General features: G+C 39.7%; 1 protein-coding gene across 2 annotated transcripts in view; it reads right to left on the reverse strand.

Moving 5' to 3' along the window:
• Window positions 1-16,029: 16,029 nt before the first annotated feature.
• The window catches only part of CDO1 (cysteine dioxygenase type 1), a 20,498-nt gene continuing 10,981 nt past the window's right edge, over window positions 16,030-25,546 (reverse strand). For both annotated transcript variants that reach the window (XM_041459088.1, XM_041459086.1), the window contains exons 2-5: window positions 23,550-23,627; window positions 21,494-21,651; window positions 18,921-19,090; window positions 16,030-16,793 (exon numbers count right to left, since the gene is read on the reverse strand). In XM_041459088.1, the coding sequence (XP_041315022.1) occupies window positions 16,764-16,793; window positions 18,921-19,090; window positions 21,494-21,651; window positions 23,550-23,581 (390 nt within the window). In that variant the 5' untranslated portion in view covers window positions 23,582-23,627 and the 3' untranslated portion in view covers window positions 16,030-16,763. The remainder of the gene's footprint in view (window positions 16,794-18,920; window positions 19,091-21,493; window positions 21,652-23,549; window positions 23,628-25,546) is intronic.

A 25,546-nucleotide genomic window follows, 5' to 3' on the forward strand; every position in this document is an offset into this window, starting at 1 on the left:
TCAGGGTAGATATTTCTACCATCCTCATCAGCACGCTAACAAAGAAGTTGTTAGTTTCCATTAGGTGTTTTGTTTCCTCCCACATAATTTCAATGAAATAAGAGCAAAGTTAAAAGTGCTGGATGTTACTACGTTTAAAAATTCTATGGCATAAAAAAGAAAAGTTGAAGACATCAACCTTGTTAAGTAATGATATCTTATTTTCTGTACAAGGAATAAAAACCAGGAAAAAACCCAGAGAAAATAGGCAGGCATTTTAGGTTTTACATCTTCTAAGAAAAAGCTATTTCACATTTTTAAGCAGTATTTACACATAATTGTCTAGTAAAATAAATGGTGCAAAGTTTCCATAAAACAGCTGCTACTTCTACCCTTTTTAATATTTTGAGCTTTCATTTTTCAGTTTGTCCTTTTGAAAGGGGAGCCTTGAGAGGGCCCTGGGGGCACCTCATTGCTTTTTGCAGCTCCCTGTAAGGAGCTGAGGTGAGTCGGGGCCGTATCCGCTACAGTGCCTGCAGTGAGAGGACAAGAGGAATGGCCTCAGGCCGAGACAAGGGGAGTCAGATTAGTCACTAGAAAAAGCTTTTTTGCTGTTAGGGTAGTCGTGCTTTGGAATAGGATGCCTAGGGAGGTGGTGGAATCACCATCCCTGGAGGTGTTCAAGAGGCATCTGGATCTGGCATTGGGTGATGTGGTTTAGGGATTTGGGGCAGTGCTGGATTGGTGGTTGACTTGATGAAATTGAAGGTCTCTCCCAGCCTTGATTATTCTATGAAAACACCTGGATATTTCAGGGTAAGCACGCTGGCCTTTGTCTTTCAAATACATGGAAACAACTTGGCATTTACATGGGCCAAAATACTTAGAAGTGTTTCCATTTCAGAGGTGGACTTTTTGAATGCATATATAGCAAGTGAGGCAGAGTCAGCACCAATATTCACCATATAATAATATACCAGGAATAAAGGGTCTATGGCTACATTAGCGTTTGAATTGTCTCTCTAGTATGAGACGATTTATCTAATTCAATGTTTCCAAATATTCTGACATGTCAAATAAATGGAAATAATTGAATCTATAGAAATATCAAGATTATTATTTTTCAAAAGGGAGAATGACAATAAAAAGATGAGGGAAGTAACAAAAAGAGAGTAGTAAGCTACTCATAAATGTACATGTCCAATCCAGCATTTGTGTGACATTTTGTTCTCTGGGTGCCCAATAGTTTTGCCACATTCCTCAGTGTGTAAATTCTGAAAGAGGCCCATCTTTTTCTCAAGAATTTTCACCTATTCAGGTTCTCCTCCATTACTTGACTCAGAACAGATCTTCTTGCCCTTCACATTCTTTTAAACTTTTAAACCATGAGAGAAAATATGACTCTGACAATCTGGCAAAAAAGCCTTACATCATTCTGTTCCCAGAATGTGTCCTAATCAAGGAGGTGTTTCCTCACATTTCTTTAGTAAAGCTCTGCTGGCGTCATTCACCTCTCAACAGAGATGCCAATGGATCTCTTCACAGCCTAACTATCAGTAGTAACTACTATTTTGTTGTGTTACACAAACTTTTGTCAGGAACCTAAAGACCACATTTCTCCAATAATTGTTTCAGTTCTTAAAAAAAAACCAAAAAAACAAACCAAAACCAATTACCATTTTCAGACTTCTTATGCAAAAGATTTTGGGAGCACTGTGGGAGAAGAAAAGAACTTTGAGCAGAAGACTTAGGCAGCAATTTTTTCTTCCAGTTTTAAACTCTTTCTTACAAAAACTTAAACCATCTTATAAAGGAGAACTGTTTTAAATGCTTTCAGAGGAAAATCAGGGAAATGATCCTACCAAGCAACAATGAGAACTTTACCTGAAGTTATGCAGCCATCACTTTGTCAGGGCCTGCACAAGTAGCATGCCAAGACCAAAAAAAGAAATCAATCCCACAAAACTTAAAAATTCAGAAAGAAAATTTCCCCTCATATAGAAAAGGAGGCTTCTTTGGCCCTACCTCCTTAAATGATGGTGCCTTACAATCCTTGCTTTCTACTTTACGTGCACCTAAGTGTTGTACATACATATGTAAACACTTACATGTAAGCATCAGCATTCTTTCAAATTCCATTGTCCTCACGGTTTTTTTGGAATTCAGGTGATTCCAATACTTGAGTTCAAGGTTGCTACAGGAAAGGACTATTCTAACATCAGAAGCATATTGCTAAATTAAGTTAAAGAGCCTTAAAAAATCATAGTAAATTGCACAAAATATCTCCAGAAATGCATACCTTTTTATCAGTACTATGTGGACCATGTCATAAGCTTTAGAGTATTTTACGTAGCCCTGTTCTGTGGTGCTTTCAGCCCAGCAGTAACTTTTGTCAGGTGAGTAAGTGTAGGAATGTGCTTCTTGTTGGCGGAGTTAAACAAAAAATTATCTTTTGTTTCTTCAAAAAGGAAAAAAAGCTCAGAAGTTTCTCTCTTCAATTAGGTGAAAAGACACTTCATAGGACTTGGAGGACTTCACTTCAAACTTAAGGACAGCTAACTGGACAGAAGCTAAAAAGTCTTGCTTAAGCAATTTACTATAAAAAGAAGAAAACAAAGAAACTAATAACTTTTGTGAGGTGTTTTACTAGTAGCAAGAGCTTCTTGCACTTATTTTGGTTTTTTCTGTAAAGAGTTTTGTTATTTTTCCTTTTATTAGAACTTTTCTGTTTCCAACTCTACCACAAAAGCCATCCTGCTGATTTTATGCCTTCTAAAGTGGCTGGGCTACCTTGAGTATGATATAAATCTCCAAGAGCTTATGAGACCAAGCTCGAGGAGACCCATATATTAAGTAAGCATGTCCCAAAACTTCATCCAAACCCTCTTTTTGCTAGTAAATGTGATTCCCTGCTTCCTCATGTCTGTCCCAGTTCTGCTTCTATAGCTAACTACTTAAAAAGTTAGTTGTAGTTATATCTGTGTTGACATTCTGGACAGCTATTTTCACCTGCATTGTGGGAGATGTAAATACACAATGGGTAGACATAAACCACAGCTAATCTGAACTACTTTAATTTGTTTTTGTGTGTATTTATGCTCTGCCATGCACGCTATTAAATGTTACTTCAAGGAGCAAAACTTGAGTGGAAGAAAACTCTGGTGCTTTGTCTAGGAGCAGTGAGTGGAGGTCCTCAGAAAACTACAACCTCTGGTAACCCTGAGCACATAATTCTTCCTTCTTTGCCTGGGGTTTTTATCTCAGCAACTGTGTAGTAATCCTTCTTTTCCCCTACAACTTTTTCTAGTTTTATCTTCAGACAATGTAAGCTCTCAGTACAGGAAATTTCTTGCTGTGCCTTTGACTGGAACCAGAATGGGAAAAATCTGTCTCACCTTCAACTTTCTCTGCACTTTGTTGGAATGACAGTAAAATAAATGCTAAAAAAATCTGGCCAGCTCTGTGTAGACTATTCAAACTAACATTACTTTTAGCTGTTTTCAGCTTTTTGGTTCCATTGTGCAAAGTGGCGGTTTTAAATATGTTGTTGTTGAATTAATTTAACAGTTCCTGTACAAACAGGAGTAAGTACCATCTAAACAGTTAAACTACTGTTTTTCACTAGGTGCCTAAGTGGGGGGAATTTCCGTAAGAATTGACGTAATACTTCTGTTTGTGAAACAGACAGACAGTGTCATCCCCGGGCTGCATTGCAAAGGCATATCTTTGTGTCAACAAGGTGATGTGACCTGTCCTCATCATTGATGCAAAAATACTGGCAATCTGGAAGAACTACACTTGGCAAAGTTAGAAGTTAGCTCTGTGACTTTCAGGTGGGGTCAAATGATGGGAACAAACTTGCTTTAGACAAGCAAAAGCAAACAAGTCTGAATAGGCAAGGTTTTTGACATAACCTGTATTCCCAGAGAAAAGAAAAACATAATATACATTCTGACCAAAGGCCAAATGCTGAGCCTTGGCTGCATATGCCTAATTTTCATTGTAATCAGCAGGAACTCTGTGTATGTCAAAGGACAAAACTGTACCCCAACTTCAGCTCAGGTCAATATAATCGTTTTGCCAGCTCCACCTAAGTGTAATAAAGTAGAATTCAAGCTATCACATCACTGACTAATACATTTCATGTTTAAGCAACGATACAGAACTTTAAATTAATGGCAGTCCAAGAAAATGAAAGTAAGTGCAAACCAAATAAATACCTTGAAGTACAAAATATAAAACCCCAGACATTTATTAAAGCATAGCTTAAATGTTCTGTGCACAAGAGAGTACATCTAAAGGAATAAGAGATGTGCTAAGAAACCAGACATTAAAGCTGCAGAAGGAGAAGAAACTCTTGGATGGACTTAAATCAAACATGTCACCTCAACTACAGTATATAAGGTTAAAGAACAGCAAGCAGTCTGATACTGAGAAGTGGACATTTGTAGCTGAATCCAAGTAAAAAGTACAAAACCAGTTTTCCAGCCCTTTTTCCACTGAGAGGAGGAGTGTTTTCCCTTTTGAGGTGACTACTGGCTTGAATTAGTTTGGCACCATCTGCTTCCTCTGTGTCCACCATGACATGAGACTACAATGAGTCTTCTCCTTCCAGTGCATCACAGTTTTCATTCTGTACTCTGTCTTGGCTGTCCTTTAGGAATACAACTGTGTGAGGTGCAGTCTGACATACAGCATGAGTTAAACCCCCAGGCACTCTGCTCTTAGCAATGCAGGTTATGAGGTCCAGGGTACTTCTAACTCTGTTTCAGCAGAAGCAACACAGGACACCTGCTCAGGCTCTGGTCACAGTTGTATGCATCCTTTGAAGGGAGACAGGCATGAATTAAATTCAATCTTTTATATAGTAATTCCCATCTCACACAAGATGTCTGTACACACAGATTTGAATACAGTCCTTGGGAGTTGCTTGGCTTATATACACATTGATACAGTTGGTTGCATATAACCACCTGTCCTTAACTGGAACATCTCTCACTGTAGTTATTTTTATAGTAAAAAAAACCCCTCTTTTGACAAAGATATCTTGATCATCCTTTTGGGATGCACTGTATGATGTATATGCTTAGAACAGAAAAACATACTCCTCATAGCCCTCCAATTTGTTTTTCTGTGTATATTCAGTTTAGCTAAGTTTATATATTTAGAAAGTAAATGATATTTAGAAAGTAGAAAATTAGTAGAGCCAGGGAAAATGTTAAATAAAGCATGTAAATAAATCTGATGCATGTGCATGTTTTTAAATTTCTGCCTTCTTAAGTGGGAGGGGAGATCATTTACTATAGTGTGACTATGTACGTATTGTACTGTATTATGATTTAAAATATTTTACTACTAAAGTAGAGCCACTGAGATCTTAAACAAACCAGTCTTAGGCTAGGAGCCAGTTCTAATTATAATGTAATGTTTTCCAGCTGCTACTGTGCAATATTCCAGCAGAACTTTTCCCGTTGGCTGCTAGGATTTATGTTACACTTCACCTTGAGGTGTTCTGGAATGCAGGGCCTGGTTCCACTTCTCTACTCCATTATGCTCACAGTAGTGTAATGATGCATCATCAACATGGCCCAGCATGTCTACCAGGGCTCCCCAGAAGGTGCTGGGCATTTTGTTTGCACAGACAGCGCAGACATCCCTTGGCAACATAAGACCTTTGAGATTTTAGTCATAAGAACTAAAAGGACTCCTTGCATGTTGTGGTGACTTTTCACTCTGAAATGACAATTTCTTTATTGCCTCAATATCCTGCTCCTTCAGTGCCCTAATTGTAACCTCAATATCCTATCTGTTTGACTTAAAGGAAAGAATTTGACTTAGTCCTAGCAAGTATGTGGTCACTAGGGAAACAGAATCCTCTATTGTGCCTCTATGTTAGCCTTGCTATAAGCACCACTGACTAGGAGAATGAGGCAAGACAGGGAACCCTGTCAATTTGATACATTTATTTGGCAGGTTTAATCCCTGTGAAAAGATATAATTTGAAAGAATTACTGAAGAAATACTGTTTGGAAACTGTATGATAGAAGAGTGGATGATAAACCTGTATATCTTCCGTGCTGAATATGTTGCTTTGCCAATCCATTTAAACATCCCACTCTTGCTTTGTTAGAGCTTCACCACAAAATCAAATTCCCTCTCCTGGCTACAGCCCATGATGCTTAGAAAATATCATTAAGGTGAGAGGGGCGGGGGCAATGTTGGGGAGGGTGAGATGGGAAGGAAAATAGCATAGAAAGTCAGGAAGAAGAAGGAGTGCAAACAAGATGACAAGGGGGTGTGGGGGAAAAGGAGGGAATAAAACCAGATTTTAAGCTGACAGCATACTGCTGCAGACCCAAGGTAATGAAAAATAAGTTACAAACCACATCAAGAGCGCACTTCAAAATGCCTGGCTTATTTTCCCTGCTTTCACTCCACTGAGTTATTACTGGTCAGCATCCAGCAAAGAAGACGAAGACACCCTTTTAACTGGAGAGGACCTTCAAACATAACAAAAAATACAGCTGCAGGCCAACTGGTGTTCTTCAGCCAGCAGTAATTGCACTTACGGGAGAAAAGCAAAAAGTGGAAAAAATAGTATCTAATCAGAACTGTAGGGGGAAAAAATGTGTCTATGTGGAAAAAGGTAATCTCCAAGTTGAAAACTAACCAGGAAACAGGCTTGAAATAGTGGAAAACAGTAAACAAATTCCTGTCAGATGAACTAACATTGTGCCCTGCAATGAAAAGTAATTGGAAAGTAAAGAAAACAAGTGGTTTGGAGCCAGAACATAACAAAAACCATCACGGAGTCTCAGATCCCAGATAGCCCACACATTTCTGGTGCTAGGCACCTCTTGGAAGAACAGTCTGTCTCCTGTTTGTGAACTCAGGAGAGTCCACAAGAATTTTTAAATCACGGCTGTCTCTCCTGAAGAGGATCTAAGAGATATAAAGAACATTGCTGAATTGGTGCTGCCCTTTCCAAATGCACAACCTCAAAAACTCGCCATTACATCACTAGGATAGAGAGACATCAACACCATTGTATCCAGTTCTACTTCCGTGGGGATCAATAGTTAAACTCAAAGTTCAATATATGAGCACTCCTATGAAATGCTTTTCTGAACTTTGATATTGTCTTACTTTGCAAATTGCTTGTCAATCCCATTTATTTTCTTTTCTTCAGGGTGATATTGCCTTTCTATTAAAGAATCCCACCTCCATCAAGAAATTTCCTGTAAACCAGTGGATTGCCATCTTAGACATATATTTCTTCTGAGATTTAAACCTATGTGCTCATTATCTCCATGCAGGAAGATGTATCTGCGTGAAACTTGTCCTTCTTTCTTAATTGTGCTAGCTGATCTAATGACTCTTGTGGTACAAATTAATGTTTTATTTTTATGGGTCTCTGGAGCATTATTCTTATTAATTTATGAGTTATAAAAATGAATTACAACATCCACCCTATCACAAGGACACCGCTCCCCTATTGGCAGCTTCCAGCCGGGCTATTCCTGGTGGGCTGCCTTGGCCAGGATAGCTCAGGGAGGCTCTCAGCACAACATCCGAGTTCCCAAGCAGCTGCTAACTGCAGGCAACCTTAGCAAACTCAAGTGATATCAGCTTTTAGTGATTATCAGCTCTTTGTGATTTCAGCTCTTTGCCTTGCTAGGTGCCACAGCAGACGCCGGGAGAGAGAGGAGAAGGCTGTGTGAGGTTCTGAAGAATTCTTTATTGGGGTCTTCCACGAAGGGTCTCAGTGACAGCTCTTCTGCCGAACCAGGCAGATTTAGGGGTATTTATACCCTACAGGGGTTTTGGAAACTGTCCATTATAAAGGGTCAGGGGAAAGTGACCTATAGGCTTACAGAGAGATAAGCGGGGTCCGAAAGGCGGAAGAGAGGGGCTTCTAAGGCCCAGTCATCATGACTTGGCATTTCCTAGCTCAGGCTTCTGACCTCCAAGGAAGCCTTGCAGGCCCTGGGCCTGCTACACTCCCCCATTATGATTGTCTGTAAGTCAGTTACCTTCCTTGCACCTCATCTGGAAAAGTGATACCAGAGGATGAGTCCATGGAAACTACTGACATGTCTGGAAGAGCTAGTGGTAACACAAGAAGTTACCTGAGAAGTCAGTTTGCTCGTGAGATCCTGTGCCAACACACAGGTAGGTGGTACCAACTCTGTTCTCTAGGAGAAATGCCAACAAAGCTGCAGCAACCCAAAAGCGTTTAAGAGCCCAGTGTGTACCCCAGAACCATGCTCCAGTGCATGTGATGCAGCAGATCTCTATCAATCAGCAAAAGACAATGAGCTGAGATATACCCATGATTCATTCAAATGAGATGGAAATACTGGATCCTGTAAACCATTATGTCCCCACCCTAGCAGGCAAGGCCATGTACTTTGACTTCTAATAGGAACTTCATGTACTTGTTAAGCAAAAATAATTCTCCTCTCAGCACTCCTAGTGTTTGGTATAAGGTATTTGCATCACAATAACATGAGTAGTTATAACACCAAGAAATCAGCATAGCTTTTTTAATGACTGTTAGGTCATTGCCCTTTCACCAATCAATAATTCCAGATCTCTTCTAAGGGTCCAGTCTCAGCAGAGTTCTCAAGAGGATCTTGCATGTGGAGATCTTCTGTGCTTCTAGGAAGCAAAGACTGTGAGTTGATTGAAGACTTCTATAAAATATTCTTATGAGATCTGATTTGTGTAGGCAGATCTGGTCTTAGGATCTTGTAATTACTGCCAGTAGAACTGCTTCATCCAAGGTCAGCATCTTTCCTTCTTTTCTGCACGGTCCATCCTCCAGGACCATTCAAATTCTCTTTATTTAAGCATGGGATAATTTCCATTAACCCAGAGTGTGGCATAGTATGTAGAAATACCTGTGTGCTAACTCAGTGTGCTGTCACTTTTTATTATGTCATGAAGCTGCTCTCAAGCCACTGTGTTTATTTAACAAGGTCAGGACATCTGTGTAGAGCGTTAAAGTAACCACTGGTAGTTCCAAATTCTTATGTTGATGAATCTACCTGTACAACACCAAAATATTTTTCTTCCCATCCTAAATGGGAAGGAGGAGATTTACAGCTTAATGGGTTGCTGCTTCACTGTTTTTCACTGAGCGTGGCCTTACTGGCACATTTTCCACCTTGCACCAAGTGCAGCTGAAAGTGTGCATAGCTCTTAATGAACTCTGGTGATTTATTGCTCTGCATGTATTAAATCTGGTGTTAATTTCAGTGGACCTTAAAATGCAAAGCTGCAGACTGTGGTGCCTCACAAAAATATTCAACCTATGAGTAGGCTCCAGCCTTTGAAACATATATGTTCAGGTGGATAGATGAAGGTAGCAACTGTTTGATCTGTCTGTTTCAAACCACTGGTGAATCTTGGTCCTGATTGCTCCTCACTGAACTGTACAAATCTCTTCACACAGCTAATCCTAGTGAAGCTGCAGTCCGTGGCAAAGCCTGAGCTTTGGAATCTCTCCGGCTTGTGGTATAGCTGGCTTTCAACAGGGGTTGTAAATACAAGTAAGTGGCAGCGTGAAAATGCAGTTACTTGCAGTTCCTTCATTATTTTCAAGTGACAGTGAGCTGTCCCTTACAGATAGAAAGCAACACTTGTTTCAGAGAAATACCTTATAATTAAGGTAAGCATTTAATGTTACAGTGACTCCATGACTCATCTCCTTGGGATCCTCTTAACTAGCTGTTCTGCCATTGAAAATAAGGGAATTCCAAAGGCAAGTCAATATTTGGTCTTGTTGTGTTTAAAACTAGCTGGTTTCCAAAACCCCACCTTTATTTTACTATGAGTCTATGAAAAAAATTTTCCATTTGGTTTGTATAATTTTCAGCTCTGTGGAAAACACCTGCACAAGTGTTTGGGAACTTTTGATTATAAAAGTTGCTTTTATTTAATGTTAAGGTTGTGACTTCAGAGTCAAAAACTACTACAAAATACCTAACATTATTTATTTTTGAAGTAAGCTTTCTCTGCAAAGGTGCTTTTGATGTTTCTAAGTCTTATTTTCAAATGTAGTTTCAATAGAAAGGCAGGGTAACAGAATGATAGATCATAGAATCATAGAATGGCTTCGGTTGGAAGGGACCTTAAAGATCATTTTGTTCCAAACCCCTGACATGGGCAGGGGCACCTCCACTAAACCAGGTTTCTCAAATCCCTGTCCAACCAGGCCTTGAACACTGCCAGAGTTTGGGCATCCACAGCTTCTCTGAGCAACCTGTGCCACAGCCTCACCACCCTTGGAGTAAAGAATTTCTTCCTAATATCTAATCTAACGTTATTCCTTTTCATTTTGGAGCCATTGCCCTGTCACCACAGTTCCTGATGAAGAGTCTCTCTTCAGCTTCCCTGTAGGTCCCCTTCAGATACTGGAAGGTTGCTTTGGGGTCTGCACACAACCTTCCCTTCCCCAGGCTGAAAAGGCTTCACTTTCTTAGCCTTTCTTCATAGAGGGCATAGTTGCTCAATAAGAGCACATCCTTATATTTTAGCTGTCCATGGAAGATGATATTTTTTTAAGCAGCAACAGGAATAAAGATTAGCTGAATAAATGAAAACTAGCAGAGGGTTTGCAACATTTTTGTAGAGCTATCTGCCCTGTCCGAGAGAAGACCACCAACTTCTCCGTGCTCAATTCCCTTCTAATTAAAGAACTTCATATTACTCACCTGCTACAGACTTGATACTGTAGGAATAAAACTTACAGGAGTTCAGATGCTGAAGCAGTTGAGGCTATACTGGTTACTTACACAAAATTTGACTCATTTTGTGTACAGCAGTCTAATTCTCTCTAATTCACACTCTAATGCCTATTATATGCTTCTATGAGCCAGGAATGGAGCAAGAGATATCACATTGCATATAAAAGGGCAACAATAATTTACATTTTTGTACTTTATGCAATTCAATTTCATTGAGAACCTTGAAAATGTTTTCCTATCTGGTTTAATAAATTTTACAATTGGAATGTTGCAGTGTTTTGCAAAATGCCCTAAACACTGTGTTAGCAAAAATTCCAAGTTTGGGAGTCTTAAAATTACTTAAGCTATTTTTTCAAGTGCTTTTTGCCAACAGAGCAGAGCCAGAATTCAGATTATAAACCTTAACACAAGGTTTTCATTTTTGCAAGATATCAGAACCTCAAAATAGGTAGAACAAATTAAACCACATTCTTAACCTCTGTCTACATTGCAATGCCTTAACAAAGTGAAGTCTAAAAGCAGAAATGTATGCTATTTGTTTTCACTGATGCAATGAGGTAGAGAGAAACTTTTCCTCTCACACTTGCCTGTTGTGTGAAGACTCTAGCTCTGAATACTTCTGGTGGACATGAGACTGGCTGTTAGAGCTTTCCTCAATCAGCACCTCTTGACTCATGTTCAGGGAGGGACATAGTTTGAAATCTCAGGTAATACAAGTAACAAGAATTAAATACTCAATCCTAGTAATAGCTGTTTCAGTCAATGTAAAACATTTTAATTTGGTTGAGAACAGCACAGCTATTCCAACCTTGACTGGATAAAGATCTAGCCCAAGAGGATGATAAGGTTTCCTCCAGTGTCTGAGTTCAAACAGAACTAATTTGCACATTTCCTATGAAGAAAACTTTTTCAAGTGCTTGTTTTCTTCCTATGAATGTCCTTGGTAAATATTCTTCTACAAGCAATCTCAGGCTCATTCCGAGCCCTAGCTATGCCAGAGGAATAAATACATGCCACAGGTCTGGGTGCCTCCAGTAGGTTTTTTTTCAATATTCCAGTGAAAGGTTCAAACCATGAGCTCTACAAGCATATGTAACCAGACCTCAAATGAACTTGGTCATTGCAGTAGCAACAGACCATCAGCATTTACAGAGTAGTTCTTTAATGTCCAGAACTATTTCTGCACCTCAGAAATGCCTGTCCTTATGCTTAGGACATGCACCTTCAGGGCCATCCACTGAGAGAGTGATCAACAGGAGGTCTCTGCATCCGGCTCCAAGCACTCACACAGCAATTCTAGTAATTTTCTTAATGGAAAAGCTGTATACCTGTCTGCAGATTGAAACAAGGGAAGAAGCATTTTTTCAGGAACCTTATTTGATCAGAGTGCTCATAGTTAACAGGGCATGTTTTGCTGGGGCATCTTTTCAGCTAGGGAGAGGAGGATTCTTTCTCTAACTGTGACTCACAGAGCTTCACAAGACAGTGACTTACAATGAAAATTAAATTGCTTTGCACTGACAGTGTGGTTTTATAAAGCAAACAAAACAGAAACAAAAACAAACAAAAAAGAAAACCAAGAGATCCTGAGGATCTGATTCTGAATATGAGTGGGAGCTGTCCTTTGCAGCAGAAATTTTGCTTTCTGGTCAGGCAGTATATTTTGCTCATGGTAGCTTTGTGATTCATGTGATCCATGGCTCTCAGGGAAACTGGCCAGATCAGGGTAGCATGTGCCACACAATCCTCTTATGCTGTTCCTCTAATCATTATGAATTAAAGAAATAAAAGTGTTTCATCTCCTAAGAAATATCATTAAATCACATGTATCCCTCATGTTTTAAAATGTTCATCTCCACATGTCAACCAAACAGCTAAACTAAGCCTGGGAGGAATCACAGGGGGCTGAAAGAATAGAAGACATGAAAAATAAACCAAAGCACAAGTCAGTGAAGAGCATATACACTTTATCTTTGTGGTTCAAGATACATTTTTTTCCTGCTGGGAACTGAATTGCAAATAGTTGATTTTAACATTATGTGTTCCTTTCAGCCTGCAGTGAGAGAGGAAGGAGGTACACCTTAAATGTCAAGAAGTTAAGTTTTAAGAGAAAATAATGTACTTACCTGTCTGTACCAAAGTTTCCAAGTGAATTAGAGAGTAAAAGCAAAGGGGAGACAGATCTGGAAAAGGCATAAGATGTTTTCATTACTTTTTGAAAAACCCCTCAAATGTTTCTGTGTGGCATGCACAAAAGACCAAATAGGTCAGAAAAGTTTGTCTGTGCCTGTTTTGGGGGTCATTCGTCCCTGAAGAAATTTTCTGTAATCTTAAGCACCACAGGGTTCAAAGATTTGAGATTAAATTATTGACTAAAGCTTCACAAGAGCTACAAGTGTCAGAGCTAGTCTTGAAGACCTGCACAGTTTATTCATGGTTGTTTTGTTTCCTGTACTAGACACAGTGAATGGAATTACTCTCTATTCACAGAACATAAGACTGACATTCAAGGACAGTGAAATCTTTCATGAGCTAAATCGGCAAGAGCAGAGTATGTGGTATGGTTGAAAAGCCCTGAGCTTCTGCTTGATTTGTTCTGTTTGTCTCTGCAAACAGTTACTGTAGGCAGGTCACCTCTTTTACCCTTGGGAAGGCTATATTCTTGCAACACAGCTTTCTCTCAGTGATGAGAGGAATGTGAAAAAAATAACTACAAGGGACTAGCTAGTGAATAGCACATCTTGTATCTTTGTGGTTTAAGGAAAAAAAAAAAACTGTAATGAAAGGAGGGTTATATATAGGGTGGATTTTGGTTCTGTGCTTCTCTATACATCAACAATGGACAATGATGAACAATGTTCAAACATCAAGAGACTCAAGGCTTAAATAAAAAATTAAACTGATTTGTGTGTGGCAAGATTTTGTAGTGAGTTAGACACAAAGTAACTCCAGGCTCAATTATCCGCAAGAACATTAAGAAACCCTTTGGGCAGCAAGGGACCCTCTTTGAGAAACAATTTCTGCTAGAGGCTTTAGAGGTCCCAGACCTCAGCATATGAAGCAAAAGAACCGCTCACTTGCTGTTTATACATAACTGAACCTCCCCTCAAACATTGCTATATGTCTGTAGCTTCATTGTATCTAGCCCTTGTCAGCCGCAGCCAAATTAACTGAGAAGGCCTTTCCTTTCCTGAAGAGCCCCCATTGTCATCTTTTCCCTTGCACATGGAACATGACTTCCCAGTGACTCTTGGCTATAGAACCTTCCCATCTCAAACATGTCTTTGATAAGCAGTTTCTCTTCTTGCTAAATTTTTAGTAACACCAACACTCCAAACCAAAAACACCACACCCTTGGAATATGCTGAATTTATGTAGATATTGCGTTTCACTCCACTCCTGGCATTACTTTGCCTCCCTTTGTCTTTCTGTTGCATTTCCTTCACTGAAGTCTTGGTTAATGCATCAAATCATATTTAGGCTGAGTTCCTCCTGTTGTTACCACCCTGGATGATTTGAGGCAGTATCTCACACTGTGTAAAGGTCTTAGCAGTAATTCAGGCTAATGTTAAACTCTCCAATTTACAGTGACACTGAATAGCACCTTTCAGGTAAAAGCATATGAAATGCTTAACATCTGTTCATTGCCCAATGAAATCTAATTGTTAGCCTACAGCATATTGCTACCTCATCAGATGGCCACTATTCCAAAGCTAAGGTCCATTCATGTGCTAGAAGATTTAATACCTTGGCTGTTCAGCCATAATACTGTGCAAATACTATTTTGCCATTACTGGTTCCTGTGTTCTAAACCAGCACAAGTTATACGAGCATATTTGTGTGAGTGAAAAGGTGATTATGCTTCTCATTATATTACTTGATATTTGTTGACTGAATATTGCTATTAGTAAGTAGTAGCTTTATGCTTGTGCTGTTCAGAGCACCTGATGCTTAGCTAATGCTTAGGAAGTAGCAAATGTAGTGGCTGTGGTATGTGTTCTAAGGGCTCTGGACCTAATTAAACATTTCTTTTGAGGTTTCCTGTATTTGTACCCTTTATGTTGGGCAGGCTACCTCCGATATGTTGAGGTATAGAGGACACAACTCCCCAGTAGCTACCTTCTTCTGAAACACCTTAATTCCTGGATTATGCTATGTGATGCATGATATCATGCTTACTGTGGCTAGATGGTACTTGGGACAACTCATGTAGATTTTTGTTAGCACTTCTGTCTGTATTTCCTCTGTCCCATTTGCCAGGCATATGAGTGACTAGCTGGGGTTCTGTGTGTGTGCATCCTAGAACAGCTAGCTGCTCTCATCTAGTGTGCCTTCTTGGCTGTCTCCCTGATCTTCCATTACCCCTGGCCCGACTGAACATGTGGTCTACAAGATGTAAAGTTTGTTCTTTAATTCTACCTAGTAAGCAAAAGCCTGATTAATATGCTATAATTGAAGTTAGTTAAGTGAAACTGCTTATTTTCTGCAGGAAGGATGAGGATAACAAAAAGCACTGCATGCAAACTGAAATGCAAGACATTTTGTGTAAACATAAGCCTTTTTTACTGTAAAGGTGATAAAACACCTAAAGCCCAGAGAGGCTGTAGTGCCTCGGTCCTTGTAGATACTCAAAATCTAACTAGGCATAGTCCTGAGCAATCTGTTGTAGATGACCCTGCATGAGCAGGACAGCCAGACTGCCAGCCTCAGCTCATTTTTCATGCTGTCACACTCTCACAACAAGGCATAGGTTCATTCAAAAAAACTTACACTGCTCAAACATTTTCTAAAAATCTGACACGGCTTCTCTGGAAATGGGGTCTCATAAAGTAAATATTTTCTGGGCTTGTCAATACAAAGGGAAATATGTGACTCAACCCAATACTGATAAGATTTAAACTGCTGTCTGACTAACCAGCAGTCACCTACAAGACTTGGAGAATTGCTACACATTCCCTACTTGAGAATATGTTATTAACTGCATTAAATGAATGAAATAGCCTCCATGCACTCAGTTTTGCTGACTTTTATATGTTTAATTACAGCTAACTCTTTTCAAGAATGTTCTTTCCCTGTGACTAAATCTGGAGGATAAAACTAAACATCAGCACACTCAGTGACAGAACTCCCCCCTAACTTAATTTGAGTCAGGATTCTTTGCATGTTTGACATACTGCCAGCTTTTAAAAATCTTTTCTAACAGTGCATTACTTGGAAAAGATTTCATGAGGAATGTGGATTTTGGTAAAGTGTGATGAGTATTTTAGTTACAGTGAAAAAAATGCTGAAAACTCTGAAATCAGTGCGGAAAACCAGTTTTATTTCAGTTTTCTTCCTCATTAGTTACACAGAATACTTTGGAAACTGGACATTAGCTGAATTAAGTATGATTAGTCTTCTTAAAAGTCAAATCTCTGTGCAATCAGTTTTGAAAATCATCATGCATGAAGCATTTCTCTGTTCCTATTTAAAACAGTATCTGACAAATTAAATTGTAAAAAAAAAAAAAAGGTAAAAAAAATGCACAAAGCTATCAAGATGGCCTAAAGCATTAAAACCTAAAAGACTTAATTAAAAAAAAGGCACTGCTATTAGTTGTATCTACTGTACTACCCATAGGTACAAGTGACTGGAAGCTTAGAAGTTTACATAGTTACTAACTACATTGAGAGCATACATCCCCATAGGTTTATTGAGAAGAATCAGATGATGTTTAAAAATCCTATTTCTGATATTCTCAGTGTGATATCCAAGGTGGAGTTTAAAAGGCACTATAATTAGACATCCAACTACTTAATTCTAACAGGAGCCTAAGAAAAGGCATCTAACCTCTGAAGCAGGTTATGGCACTAGTTAGCTCAGTGTCCCATAATTGGCATTTGCTTGAGGAAACTGTGTGCAGTCTGAAGGCTGCCCTAGTGTACTCCCATGTACAAGTAATGAAATGGATCTGGCTGTCAGCCTTAGCCATGCAAGTCTTCTGTCCCTGGTTAAACATTCAGCAGGTCTTACGCAAATGCATGCCGATGCTTCTCAGTTGTTCTCCTGCGGCACTCCTGTAGCCTAAAAGGAAAGAGGAGAGGTTGCTTTAAGGAAAGAAACTGTCACTGCCTATTTCGTGGTCTCGTTGTAGACCTTTGTTCTCAGAGTAGGTCCTAAAAATACTTGGAGTGTATGTTTTCAGTGCTCCTTGCCAGGGTTTTGTGGAAGGCACTACGTGCCTGACAAAGTCACCCTGTCTGTCGGCTCTGGGTGACCATGAGTAAGCTCATGGCAAAAGGGACTGCTGAGGACTGCTTCCTCCTTCAGGCTGTCTTGTCTCCCCAATAGCCTGCTCTACTTCATTTTGACAGAAACTGCTGGAATGTCCAGCTTGGAAGGCAGGCTGCAAACAGATACCGCATCCCCCGGCAAAATTCCTGGCAGAAGAAACTGGCGGGCTGTGACACCCAAGCCAAAATCAGTTTTCTGTCAGTGAACTTTCCTATCAGTATTCTCATGGTTTGTACTTGAACTATGCAGTTACTCCCATGGGCAAGTCCTTTGACACACACATTATTTTATTTATTAAGCCTATATAACTTGTTGTGTATTTCCCGAAGAGTTAGTTAATCAAGACTTCATCATGGCCAGAGGCCAGAAATCACAAGGGATTTACATGTCTCTTTTACCTATAAAATAATTAAGACAAAGAGGAAGAACTGAATGTGCTTTTGTTCGGCCGATCTGCTCACTCATAAAAGACACACAAATATACTTTACATTACTCTCTTGGTATTTATAATTTATATATTTCTACCTCCCTGCGTTCTTCTGTGATCTGGTAAGCAGAAGAAAGTTTGCTTTTCCAGTCTGTTCTCCAGAAACCAAGTCACTGAGGTCAGAAGGTTTTTGTAGCATGAAATCATTTTAGGCAGCTGAATGGTCCAACTTTCTACCACCTTCTTCTTTAATGGAATTCCATTTAGAGGAATTCATGAAAGAGATCCAATGATTAAGATTTAGCTCTTTCCTGTAAGCCAGATGCCAGATCCACTGCCCCATAAATGGTGAAAACACTGCCAGATGGTTACAGACCAGAGTAGGGAAACACTCCAAGCCAAAATGCCTAGTCTCACTTACTATCTTATGTACTAAATATTCAATAAAGACTTAAAACAAAAAGAAAGAAAACAAGCACTGAATCCTTGCTTTAATTTTGTTCAGAATTCTTCCATGTTAATTACCCTTTAAAATCTGAACTATAAATTCAAATTTATTTCTCAAGGACTTTTCAAACTTGGGAAGGCCAAAATTCGTGTTTCAGCTGTTTGGTATTGTGGCAGGCTTCAGAGAAATAATTTACATGGTACTTGACAACTATATAAAACTTTAAATTGATCTGACTAAGGACTCACTCTAGGAAACTCCTGAGCACTGAATTTCTGCCTTCAAGGAAAACGAAAGAGTTCAGTATTAAGCAAAACTAAACAGTGTTTGAACATCTGTGGCTGAACATCCAGAATCAGTCTTTTCTTCACAGGTAAGCAGCTATTTTTCCCAATGCAAGGAATAGTGCTGAAACCCTGTTAGCCTCTTCCACATGTTCCAGCTTGGTTGCTCCAAAAATGGTCTTAAGATTTCTTTCCTATCCAAATAAACTCTCATGCCATTGCCCAAGAATGGAGACAACAGACAATTGGTCTACTCTTACTCTCAGAGCAAGTATTACTCTGTGAATATTGTGATTCTGAAGAATTGAATTGATTAAAGAAGTATTTACAGTAAGATACAAGGTTTAAAACCTCTTGAAATGTGATCCTTTTTGGCAGGACAGTTTAGGCAGGAAACATCACACCTGACTAACGCTGGCCAAAACAATGTAGCTACTTCACACTTTCCATGGGCTAGGTTGTATTTACCATCATTTGCTGCCTGAAGGTGCTTACTTAGTAGCAGGTCTCATTAATCCTCTCTGCTCAGAAGGAGAGGAAGGCTACGAAACAGGGAACTCCACATAAGGGAAGTGCAACTCGACCAATCAAACAGTACTTGGAAACAGGTTTTATCTGATCCTAGAGGCGCTGACCCCTCTGCCTGTCCCGGGGCAGAGCCACTGCAGCCTATGCAGCAGCAGGGCAGCCCCTTATGGCTGTCCCCACAGGGCTCAGAGCCCGGGTCCGAGCGAGGAGAGCCTCATCTTGTACTTACACAGACAGTCCTTTCTCCAAACTGGCTGTAGAAGGTCATCGTGACTTTGTGCTTATGCCCAGTCCTCTGATCAAAGGTGTTACAGGTGTTGAAGGGTGGGCTGTACAAATGCAGGCTAACAGCAGGCTCTGTGTGGCTTATGTTCTCCACACGGTGCAGGCCAATGGAGTCTACACCAGCAAAGGCAAAAAATGGCAGAAAGAGGGTGTGTTAGCAGGAAGATCCAATGAGATCTCAGTTGCCTGGACAAAATGCTTTTTAAACTGTAACTCATGAGCAAATAGGCATGGCCACACACTTCTATGGACAACAAGTAACTCAGTACAAGGAATTTTACTGCTGTTCTCTAGCTCAGATTCCTAAATACACTGGTAATTCAAAACATGTTGTTGCCTTCCACAGTTCATGTAATTTCTAGATTGTCTGCCACAGGATAAACAGAAATCCCAAGAAAATTAAGGAAGACCATACCATAAGTATTTTTCTAGCTCTCATTCTCAAAGGACTTCAAGCTCATTTACTTTCCTAGGAAAGCTGTTGCCATACATGCTTCAGAAGCAGGAATGGGGCAAAAGCTTTTGTGCTGCTAATTCTTTACAAGTAACAAGGATATCAGTCATATTAAAAGTCAGCTATATGCATTTGGGGCATGGACTTATGGGCAGACATATGGTGTCTTCTAGTGCAGGCATCTTTTTCCTAATTAATCCTTCCAGTATATTGGTTTGGAGAACACATTTTTCATTTGTTTTCTCTTTCCTATAAAGTGACTAATCAATACTGACCAGCACACTTCCAATCATGACTGAATAGTAAGCATAATCAAGCTATTACAGAAAAATGTAAGGTATGAAGAATCACATCCGTGAAACAAACCATGTCCATTCTACACTAAAATGGAGGTTTTGAGTTATTTAAGAGAAACCTTGAATTTAATTTATGACCCTGCTGTAAAAACAGCTCAGGCCTTTGTACTTGAATTTGTTATATAATACCTGGACGTGTATTGTGCAACATAGCTATGGTACCCTGAGAGTCATGAGTACATTCCTAACTCTGATTGGAAGCACTAAGTGTTGTTAACGTACTTTATCTAAATAGAGGACATAGCAGCTGGGGGGAAAGTCCTAAATCTTTGCTCATCTAATGGGGGAACTCAAATAAACACAGTTTAGAGGGTTCTAACCCTTACATACAAGAGCAATCAAGAAGCACACAGTAGAATCATGAAGGCACTTGCTATCAATGTAGTTATGGCAATCAACACACTGTCAGTGTTTTCCTTCTGCTTGTTTAACGTGTTCATTTTAAACCAAAACATCTGTTATGAAACATGGCAGAGATCCATACAGCCTCAGAGAACTGGATACCAAATTTGTTTTAAAGAGCTGAGAAAGCTTTGGGTAAGATGCACACAGTCTGCAGTTGTTTGCATTGGTAAGAACTGCATATGTAGGGAAACCTGACTGAGATGGAGAACCCATGTCCCTGGCACAGGAGCATCAGCAGATGTGTCAAGCCACTTCTTGCATTTCCTGCCCTATCAATTCAGTGTTTCCATTTAGCATGGCAAAGCTTCAACAGAGGGCTGCAGAACACCAGTCTTTCTCCCCAGTGCCCTCACCCGGGCTAAGTTCCTAAGCCAACACGAGTCTCCCTCTAGCTGGGAAGTTCCCAAGGTCAGGCCCTCTAGGTGTGCTCTCCAGTGTTTAACCCATGACATATAAAGATGACCTGCTTGTCTGCTGCTTCACCTTTGTTCTGTTGAACTCAAAGTGGTCCGGCACGATGTGCAGGGTCTTTCGTAGCACCAGCACACATTACACCCACCTGGCAACTCCAGGATGGTCTCCAGCAAAGGTGGTAATAGTTGCAGATACATGTGATGATGGCATGGATTTAGGTACTTAAAGAGCCTTACTGATAGAATCTTAGTCATTCTCAACATTGTGTATTTCTTTTTGTAGATTGGGAATTTCAGTTTTGCTCACACTGCACTTCAGCACTACAGCACTACAGCCTTTTGTTGATTTGGACAAGAAGTAGCACAGTCACAAGTTTCTATTCCTAGCTGGTCAATTTATTTCATAGACAGCTTTTACATTTTCAACATAAATTTTCCATGACTGAGTAAAAGGATTACTTCTTTGGGAACCAAAAAAAAAAAAAAAAAAAGGGTGATCAAGCTATCTAAACTTTGCTTCTCTTATTTCTTAAAAAATGCCATGCAAGTTTATGTTTACAAGCAATTCCAGATAATCATCAGGGGCACAATACTAAAGGCTGCTTGGACTAGAGGAGCTATCCAGTATAATATTATTATTGCTAGAAACATTTGCTACAATGTTTTAAGAGTGAGTGAAAGGCACATTTTTGTTGTAGTTTTTTATTTTACTCAATCTAGATACAGGCTTGTGCAGACTCTAAAGAGTCACATTCTTAAACTGTGCATAAAGGCATAGGTATTATAGGTATTATACTGTTAAATGTAGGAGACTAAAAAGCAGATGAACTCTTCTGTTAGGAATAAGACTCATGGACAGATAGTTGTCAAAACAAGCTTAATATCTTACCGTTAATGTAGGCACATTGATTTTCCCTCAAAACTCGTTCTGATTTCTTAGTCATTTCACCATTTCCTTTTTTCTCAGGCCATTCAAAGAGAGTCTCCTTTAGATTTCCCTGGAGGATCTTCATAAAGCAGTGTGAGTCAGTGTGATCATGGATACTGCTATATATGTAAAAAGAATAACCAAACTCAGTGTGATATGCACATTTAATTTCAGTGCAAGACAGACATCGTAGCATATTGTATGGGACAAAAACCTTAGAATGAAATTCCATTCCACAAGGGACGTGTATTAAGGGATGTCTACTTAAACAGCTACTATGGAAATATATTGAGCTAAGTTCACGTACAGGATTTGAAGAAGAGTCAGATATTGGTCAGCCTATGACTTTGATTTGGAGAAACTCAAAGAAAGTCTGAAGAAAGGAGTAGGGCTGAAAATTTCTCCAGAAGGCAAAAACTCTTCTCCAAGAAATAAAACAATGCTTCTACCATGATCTCAGGAAGAGGCTGGTATAAACTTGCAAGTATACCTGATCTCTGCAAATCCACCATGCTCACTCCCAAAACGTGAAGAAATGAGCTAATGCTTCTTAATTTCTGTGGTCCCTTTACTGCTGGGATTCACATGCATTGTTGAAAAAAAATGCTGTACTTCTCACTCTGATAGTACTAAATACAACCAGCTATACTAAGCTGTAATTTCACTGGCATTTTCACACTAAAACCCAACAAAATCTGGTAGGATTTGTTTGCTTTCTTGATCTTTCTTGCTCTGAAGCATATTTTATTTGCCACATTTAGAGATTACATATGGGTTAGATATGTAGTTTAGTATTGGTTTATTTTTCTTTAAGTACAGGGCTAAGTGTTATAGAAGTAAACGGGATTAGGACAAAGAAAGGGCTCTTCACTGACTGGGGCAAAGGACAAGAGGGAATTTGACCTTCTGAAGTACAGCTCTAATGAGTTTCAATCAAAAACTTGGTACTTGTACATTAATGTTTTTATTCAACAAAAAATAGGTTTTCTTGCAAAAGGAGATGCTGAGAGAGCAGAGCTTGCTTCAGGCACAGAACACTTTGCAAATGCCACATTGTCATGGTCCTTCCAAATAACATGAGAAAATCTGACCTTCTTCTTGCAGGAAGCAAAAACAACTTGTCTCAGTCTAGCTGTAACAAATGCCCCTCCAACTTGAACACAGTTTAACATAAATTACAGGCTGTGTGGGAATAGCCTAGAAGGAGTAGAGGTGGTGAGTTCAGTTCCTGTATTGCTCTGAATATCATGTTATGGCATCCCCTAAAGAATACTGTATATGATCAATTGCAACAAACAATCAAAAATGTTCCAACATCTCCTTAGGCTTTCTATTTAGATGTGAGAATATTCGGTCCAAAACCTGCATATTTGCTATTGCATTTTTTGCTTTAGCCCACAGTTTGTGAAAGACCCTCCAAGAGACGGATCCTGCCCTGACGTTGTGTAGGACAACACAACCAAGTGTGCAGTCTATGCATACGACTCAAGAGGCCACATCAGCATTATGATCCATTTTGAGGGAAGAATGCATGAACCTAGAGAAAGCCAAACAGTTCTGGAAAGGGGCTCCCTCCTCTTTATCTGCAGTCCTAATCCAAATCTACTTTTCTCATCTTGCTACAAAGGCAGATTTAAACACCCTGAGAGAATGAAGACTACTTAAACTGCACCTAGTCCTGCTTCTGAGGTCAGGTGTTATATGGGAATGGTTTAACAGGGTTGTATCTTTATCACTGTATCTCTGGAACTAAAAATTTTCTCTGACAGTAGAGAAGCTTAGCTTTTGTAGAAGAACAAACCATTTTTGAAAGAGTGCTTCACAAATGGCCATGGAGTACAAACTTGCAAAAGTTACAGCAGATATTCAGGACTGCTATACTAACAGGAGCTCTGCACTGCTTACTTTCCAGACACCTTCTGATAGCTCCCATAGGACTGATTTATTTTTCCTCTATTTTGTATGACAGTGAAAGATATGGGGAAATTAAATAAAATCATAGTTTTTAAATACAAACCTGCCATGACCTTCACCCCAGCACAAGATCATCAAGTTGAACTTTCCATTTCCATTGTCCACAAGATTTCTTGTATACCTGAAATACAAAATGTTTGCTCTTTACTGTACTAATATGCCTACAAAAGAGAAAATTATACAAACATGTTTATGAAAGAAGGTTGTGACATACAAAAACTCTTTTTCTTCTATTTTCTTGAAATGCAAGTTTTACTTATTAAAAATGAAATTGTATTTATAAGTTTGGCCTTTTTTGGTAAGAGTTATTTTTCTGAGAAGGAAAAGGAATATCTAATATTTTGGAATACTGTTTCTCTTGAATTACATAGATGATTGGAGTTTGGGAGCTGTGAGTCAGACTAGAGGAGTAGACAGGATCAAATCAAAATGGTTATTGAATGAAGTCACTTCAGCAGCTGGCTTATAATTAGAAACAGAGGACTTGCAATGAAACAAGAAAAATACATAGTTACATTCTTCTGCAGTTCCTTTTCTGATATTCTTGGCTTTCCTTCTCCTACACAGAACTCATTTGTACAAAGCCAAAATAACAAAGAATGAAGATGCCAGACTTCCTGCACATGGTCCTCCCTCTCTGTTCCTGAAAGTTCCATGTCTTGTATTGTAGAATTTTGTGCGGATAAAGCACCTGAGAGGGACGTTTTGACAGCATCTACTTCTAAACAAAGTTTATTAGAGCAAAGTTTCTTCTCAAATAACACCTTATGTTTTTTTCCTTTTACTCCCCTATAAGTTTCCCCTGAACTGCTGATCATCTTGTTATATTGAAAAGTTCACTAGCGATGGTATTTGGATTTTGCTCTATTACTTCCCATAGTGTGACCCTTCTGATTTGGGTCTGATGCTCTGGTACAAGTAGCTCAGTGGGAGACCTTCAGATTTAATTTTAGCAGTAGTCATGCATATTTGCACTTCACCAAGTAAAGAAAATATTTATGCCTGTCATGGTACACCTCAGTCTCACCTGAAAAATGCAAGCAAAGGCACAAAAAAAGTGCACTGATGTCAATTGAATGCTTTCAAATTAGTATCCCCATAAGTCCACTCTATTTTAGTCAAGAAAGGATGCTTATCAAGAACTATTTTCAAAGGAAGCATGTTTATCTCTACACTACCTCTCACTGCATCCACAACCTGTACAATATTACATAGACATATTTTTGCTATGCTGTCAGAAAACAATTAATCAATGCTGGCATTTGACAAAACTTCTCAAGTGCTGTTATTTCTGTACAGGTCTGGCTGGACAAAAATAAATTTATAAATAACAAATAATAAGTAAAGAAAAGGTTGTCATGCATACTTCCAATGTTAACACACTGTTTTCCTGATTCTTAGTTTCCTATGATCTGTTGCAAATGTAAGGATTTGTTCCAAATGGAAGGTAGTCACAGAGAGGTGAAAGGAGTCTAAAAAAGTCAAGCTAGAATGATGCTTTCACAATGCCACAGTTAAAAGGAAGTTTTGGAGTTTGGGGTGTTTGAGTGGGGTTTTGTTGTATGTTTGTTTGTTTTTTAAAGAAAACACTCGAATAAAATGTATTTGTCTTGAAATTCAAGACAGCGAAACCAACAGCGGCAGAGATAAATCAGTTGCTGGCAGAGCCAGAGGGAGTTAGAACCCCAACAGGTATTTTCCTTCCAGCCGACGAGCAGCACAAAGCCTCGATCTGCACTACGCCGGAGCACGGGGCAGCAGCTCCCGGCCGGCCGGCGCGGCAGGGCATGCAGAAGGCATGCAGGCAGGGCATGCAGAAGGCTCGGGCTCCGCGGCAGACGGCGAGCGCCGTGCCCCGTGCGCGGGTCCCTGTGCGCGCCCTCCTCAGCGCCCCGCGCGCAGCCCGCGCCGCCGGCGTGCTTCTCCCGGCCTCCTTCTCCCAACTTTGTTTACGTGTTTTTTCGCTTATTTCGGTGGCTGCGGCACGCCGCTGTGTCTCCCTGGGCCGTCGCGGCGACCGGAGCAGGAGCGGCCGAGGGC

This window comes from Pyrgilauda ruficollis, unplaced genomic scaffold (assembly GCF_017590135.1).
Source record: "Pyrgilauda ruficollis isolate IOZ18807 unplaced genomic scaffold, ASM1759013v1 scaffold130, whole genome shotgun sequence".
NCBI classification, from domain to species: domain Eukaryota; kingdom Metazoa; phylum Chordata; class Aves; order Passeriformes; family Passeridae; genus Pyrgilauda; species Pyrgilauda ruficollis.